The 6,000-nt window shown below is 34.2% G+C and overlaps 1 protein-coding gene across 2 annotated transcripts in view; it reads left to right on the plus strand.

Annotated features, from left to right (window-relative positions):
- LOC137237967 (colorectal mutant cancer protein) overlaps positions 1-5,753 on the plus strand; it is a 64,111-nt gene extending 58,358 nt beyond the window's left edge. For both annotated transcript variants that reach the window (XM_067762428.1, XM_067762429.1), the window contains exon 9: positions 2,539-5,753. In XM_067762428.1, the coding sequence (XP_067618529.1) occupies positions 2,539-2,833 (295 nt within the window). In that variant the 3' untranslated portion in view covers positions 2,834-5,753. The remainder of the gene's footprint in view (positions 1-2,538) is intronic.
- Positions 5,754-6,000: the final 247 nt, after the last annotated feature.

The raw sequence follows: 6,000 nt of genomic DNA on the forward strand, positions 1-6,000 counted from the left end.
TGGTACTGTTGTTGTTGCTGTTGCTGCTGCTGAACCTGCTGCTGCTGAGTGTGCGTATGTTGCTCAGATGTTGCTGGCTGGCGTTAATGAGGTGTGATTATCGTGCCATTAGGTAGAATGTTATAGGGCAATGCTTGGCCATTGGACACCACCCAATATTTGCTCAGCTCGTTTAGATGATGGTTTTGCGTTTGTTGTTGCAATTGTAATTGTTGCAATTGTTGTGTATCATTAATATGTTGCTGTGGTGAATGGCGCTGTGTTTGTTGATATGTCACTCTAGGAGTGGTACGTCTGGCGTCTTGGCATATGACGGTGCCGGGGTCACTGGATATGGTTGGTGCTATTGCAGTTGGTGTGGATGGAAATGACACCGCTAAGCCAACACCACTATTGCTAAGTTGAGGAACCGTGTATATTACGTGGCAATCGTTGGGAATATTCCAACATTCCCGCGCTCCTCGCATACGCGGAGAAGGCAACGCCGATGCCTTCCAATTACTATTTATTAGTATTCACGATGTTCGGGAATTTAGCACGTCCTGAGAGTAGGTTAAAACGGTCTCAACGTGGCCACCGGCTAGCTTACTTCGTTTTTAATTGAATTCACTCATTTCGGAGACAATTTTCGGGTTAAAACGTTAAAATGTAAACTTCCCGTATGTAGCTCCTTAGCCTTTCAAAATTTGGCTATGTATATAAGCACGGCTTTGAGGAATTCCGAAAATACGATGAACATATGTAGAGGAGTGTTTTACGATTGCTATAAACCGCCCAAATTTTGATGGTGAACTATCTGTTTTTGAGAACGCGCTCGTCAGTTCCACCAACTATATGTGGATGCACTTAAGTATCCTGTAATTTTTCACTTGACCACTTTTTGGTCATGAGGGTTGTGTGCTCTACCGCTTCAGACCGCCAGCAAAAAGGAAAGGAAAGTTTTTTTCTTCCTCGGAAACTCGTGGTGGTTTTTTCTTCCTTTCTTTTTTTCTTTTTTTTTTTCCGTCTTCTCGTGATGGCCGGTCTGTCTGTTCCCTTCTTTTTCGATATTTTTCATCGCAACCCTTTCCACATCGCTAGGTGTGTTCCCGTGAACACGCTCCCAAGTGGGTCGTAGCCGTAGACCGTAGCAGCAGACCGTAACAAAATGATTGAAGGACTTGAACAGTGATTTAACACGTGATCTAAGCTGTTTACTATCATGAACATTCGCCACTTGTATGAATTCATAATAAATAGTAGTTTAAATAACACTATAATACAAAGTCAACTTGGGATTAGACCAAACAAATTTTTTCATGGACTTGCACCATGACTAAAAGAACTGGTTTCCCCTTTTTTCAAAGTTAGCTTCAAGTTTAGCTTTAAAAACATAGATATTGGTATCCGAAATTCGACCCACCTTGTATTATTTTAATTTATTATGGAGTTTTTTTTTCTGAAACTTCAAAATTTTGTATGCTCGCTTAGAATAAAACAAGGCGAATCCATACCATGTGGTGGCAAAGCGAATTCAACCAATTCGCCGTGCAGAAGAATGTCAAGTCAAAAGAAAATATTAATTGATTTCGATTAATTGACATTTTAAAGTACAAGCAAGGCGAATTCAGTACCAGGTGTTGTTATCCCAACAGCTGATTGCTTCTTCTTGATAATTTTCCATACAGCGCCTTGTACTTTAATATGTCAGTTAATCGAAATCAATGAAAATTTTCTTTTGACTTGACATTCTTCTGCACGGCGAATTGGTTGAATTCGCTTTGCCACCACCTGGTATGGATTCGCCTTGAGTACAAGGCGCCCGTATGGAAAATAATCAAGAAAAAGCAATCAGTTGTTGGGATATCAACACCCGCCACTGAATTCGCATTGGAACAAAATTTCAATTGTAAAGCAAAAACAAAATAAACAACTCGCTTAGTTTTTTTTCAGTTGAAATTTTATTCTAAACGAGCGTAAAAAATGTTGAAGTTTTAGAAAAAGAAACTCCCTATGCTCAAGAAAGTCGAACCTTTTTTACGGAGCTATGCAATTTACAGCATTTATTTTTTTTGAAGATCTGCCTTTTGTGCTCTTGTAATATTTACGCCCTTATTCAAAAAAAAAAAATACAAAACGTTTATAAAGCTTTTTAAATTAACGTTTGAATACAAATTTCAAAAAAAAAGAGATTTATAAACCTTTTAAATTTTTTATGAGACAAGGAGTCATTAAATCCAATAAAATATATACCGTTTGCATAAGGAAAAATGGCAGACCACGCCTACATTTTTACTATTTTTAATTTTTATCGAACTTCGAAAGCCAATATAGATGTTTTATAAACTAATTTAAAAGATCGGAAATATTGCCTCTTTGCTTGTGGTTAAATCTCTTCAAGAAAATTGGTTTGGTCCAATACCCAGCTGTGTTCTGTACAGTGTATATTGCTCCATCACAAACATTTGCAGAGCTGCGGTTTGGGTACCCATAACCAAAGGCGCCATGCAAAACGAAACCTTTTTCATACATGTTAACATAGTATTGTGAATTTTACAGAAATTTAACACAGCTTTTAGAGCAAAATAAACGTCGATATCAAGCTCGTGTGCGCAGATTAGAACAAAAAATTATGGAAATGTCATTTGGCTTAGATCAAAAATATGTCGGAGCAAAACTTAATCTCACCGATGATACTATTACTAATGAAAATATCACTAAAAGCTCCAATGACTATGTCGATGTAGCGCCCTCGCCTCAATGCTTAAAATCAAAAATCTCTGAAGAATTACCACAGTCATATGAGTCACAACAACTGCAAATACAAGAGATCGTGCCTGAGACTACTCTTTAGAAAATAGAAATAAATTACATATAACAAAAGCTATGTTTGCATTAAATACATACGTAAGTTGTATATTTGCAAATAAGATTAGTTTTATTATTCTAGCCTATCATACGCCAAATTTGAATCTTTAACATTTTTTAGTACTTACATATAATCTAAGATAATATTCGAATGTGCCATTTATCATGTTCATTTACCGCTTGGCTTAGCTAATCGGACGTCCTTGTGCCAGTATGCAATTTCCATATAAATATATATATGTATATCCCTACATTAAATACACATATTACATGTCGTTAACTTAATTCCCAACGCCACACCAAACAAATTTAAAATTTTACAGGAGCAAAAAAAAATTTTTTTTTCTACATTTACTGTATGCAGAAATTGCTTTTAATAGAGGCGTAAATCTCTTGTTATTGGTTCTAAAACTTTCAAATTTTTGCCGGGAATGTATTTTAATATATCAGACCAAAATCTGCGAAAAACGCAGTTTCCAAAAATCTGTTGGCTAGGGCCTTTGTGAATTAAGTTAAGGAAACATATGGGGAAATCCGCCAAACTTTGGTTTTTTTTGGAGAAAAAAAAATTTTTTTGAAACATGGTAACACGCAAATATCTTTTTGTTAGGAACATTGAGGGGTAAATTGGAGCTATAGTGCATCGCCGTTACTCATCTTACATAATGCCTCAAGAAGATCGATCAAAAAATATATAAATTGAGGTCGCAATGTTAAATACATTTATTTCAACACTTCTGTACCGATTATATCGAAACTTTAACAAAATATGGAGATATATGCAGCTGTTAGCTATGTAAAATTTTTTTGATACACGAGACCCGGTTTTGTAGATACATATCGGTAAAAATATAAAACCGAATAAGTGCTAAATATTTTTTACTGCAAAGTTTGCAACACATTTATTTTAACACCTTTCTACGGATGCTTTTGAAACTTTAAAAACATATAGACATGTGAACGAAGTATGTTTAGGTAAAAAAGTTTTAATTCCTGAGATCCGATTTTGGAGATACTGATACAAATATAAACCCGGAAAACCTTAATTTTTTTACTTATTTAAACACTTCTTAACCGATTGTGTTGAAATTTTATCAGGATGTACATATCTATGTGGGGTATATTTAGGTAAAATTTTGTTGATACCCGAAACCCAGTTTTAGAGATATCGGCAAAAATATAAAACCGAGTAACCGTCAAGTATTTCATACCCGTTTGTTAATTTTTTTCTCTACACCACAGTAGTATACCATCAATTGCCTCATCTTGGAATATTCACGCAAGGAAAGTTATTGATGTTTGTACATGGGGCAAATATACGAAATTTTCGCCAAAAACTGGCAGTCGTCAAAAAGTGTAGAAAAACAAATTTTTTTTCTTAATTTTTGTACCAAATTTGTGTTTCTTTTTATTTACTTTTAAATAAAACCTGGTTAAAAAAGAAAATGTCTACACTTTTTGACGATTGCCAATTTTTGTCGTATATTTGCCCCATGTAAAAACATCAATAACTTTCCTTGCGTGAATATTCCAAGAAAAAATTAACAAACGGGTATGAAGTGATAAAAGTAAAATTGTAGCGGTGCCCACAAAAAAACAACTGAAAAAATTTACGCAACCAAGCGCTTCCACTTTTCTACCTCTACCTTCAAAACTGAAAGGGGCCCATCGAATTTGAAGCCCTAGGTATTTTTAGTCCCTGATAGGCTATTATCGTGCATAATCCAAATTTCAATACTCAGTTGCCTCAAAAAGCTATAAGCAAAAAACTGTCAATGTTGAAAATGATAAAAAAAGTATCGCTACTTTGATTGATGATAGTTTTGAGTATTGGAGGGGCACATTATTCTTCTTCATACTTTTAGAATCCCCGTCTCAAAAACAACATTCAGGTTAAATTCCATAGCGTTTCAGCGATGCCTCAAAATTTTATCGAAAAAATTCAAAAAAAAAAAAAATCAAGGGTATCGCTTGAAAAAGTGTAAAAATCGACGTTTTTTACGTTTCGAAGTTCTGCAAAAACTTACTATCAACTTTCTTGATTTTTAAAATCATCAGATCGGATAGTCAAACTCCAAACTTAATGTCCTTGTACTTGTTTCTGACCTTAAGTTTTTTGCCCGTGTGTAAAACCCGAGTATCCAAAAAAGTTAAAGTTTTTGGGATTTACCCATATATCTTATATTAATGCATTTTCTCTATAAATTATCTCAAATATTTAGATATATTTATTAGGGTGGGTCGAATTGTATGGACGAAAGTTAACCGCGCCATCACTTTTTCGATAGGATTTGGGCTCAGAAAAAAAGTTCCACTACGCATACCCAAAAAAATAATCGCATACCCAAAAAAATAATTTTCAAGCCTGCGAAATTTAATTTTTTTTTGCTTTTTTTCGACTTTGATTTTTAAGGTTTTTTTCATAACCTACAAAAAAAAATTTCATATGCTGTCCGACGCAAAAATGTCCACTAAAAACTTTGTCGATAACAGTTTTTTGAAAAAAAAGACATTTGGACAGGGTATACATGAAAATTTTACAATCAATGAAAATTTTTTAGTAGGTCATGAAAAAATCTTAAAAATCCAAGTCGAAAAAAGTCAAAAAAATGAAATTTCGCAGGCTCGAAAAATATTTTTTTGGGTATGCGTAGTAGAGCTTTTTTCCTGAGCCCAGATCCTATCGAAAAATTGATGGCGCAATATCGGTTAATAAATCGACCCAGGTTAATATTTATACACATGTATGTGTGTGTACTTGAACCCAAAAGCATATCTATTTAAACTACATATATACACAAACACGTTTTTGTTCTTTTTGTAATTATACATTGCTTGTTAAACTATTATAATAATGTACAAATAGCGCTGAAGTATAAATAATCAAATTATTAAAAAAAATTTCGAAGTACTGTTTAATATCACGAGAGGCTCCTATAAATTTTGTAAAAGAATCCAGCTCCTTTTGGATACTCCCGAAATGTAATAGGGCCGACACATAACATTTTTGATGCAGATCAGACTTTTATAATTGCAAAGTTTTTATTTGTTGAGGGCCGTCACTCGATACTTTGGCAACAACAAAGCAATCAATTCATGTCGAATGTTTTCTCAAGGATGTTTTGGTTAACTGTATCCAATATATTTATTCGG

This window comes from Eurosta solidaginis, chromosome 1, assembly GCF_040869045.1.
Source record: "Eurosta solidaginis isolate ZX-2024a chromosome 1, ASM4086904v1, whole genome shotgun sequence".
In the NCBI taxonomy this organism is placed as follows: domain Eukaryota; kingdom Metazoa; phylum Arthropoda; class Insecta; order Diptera; family Tephritidae; genus Eurosta; species Eurosta solidaginis.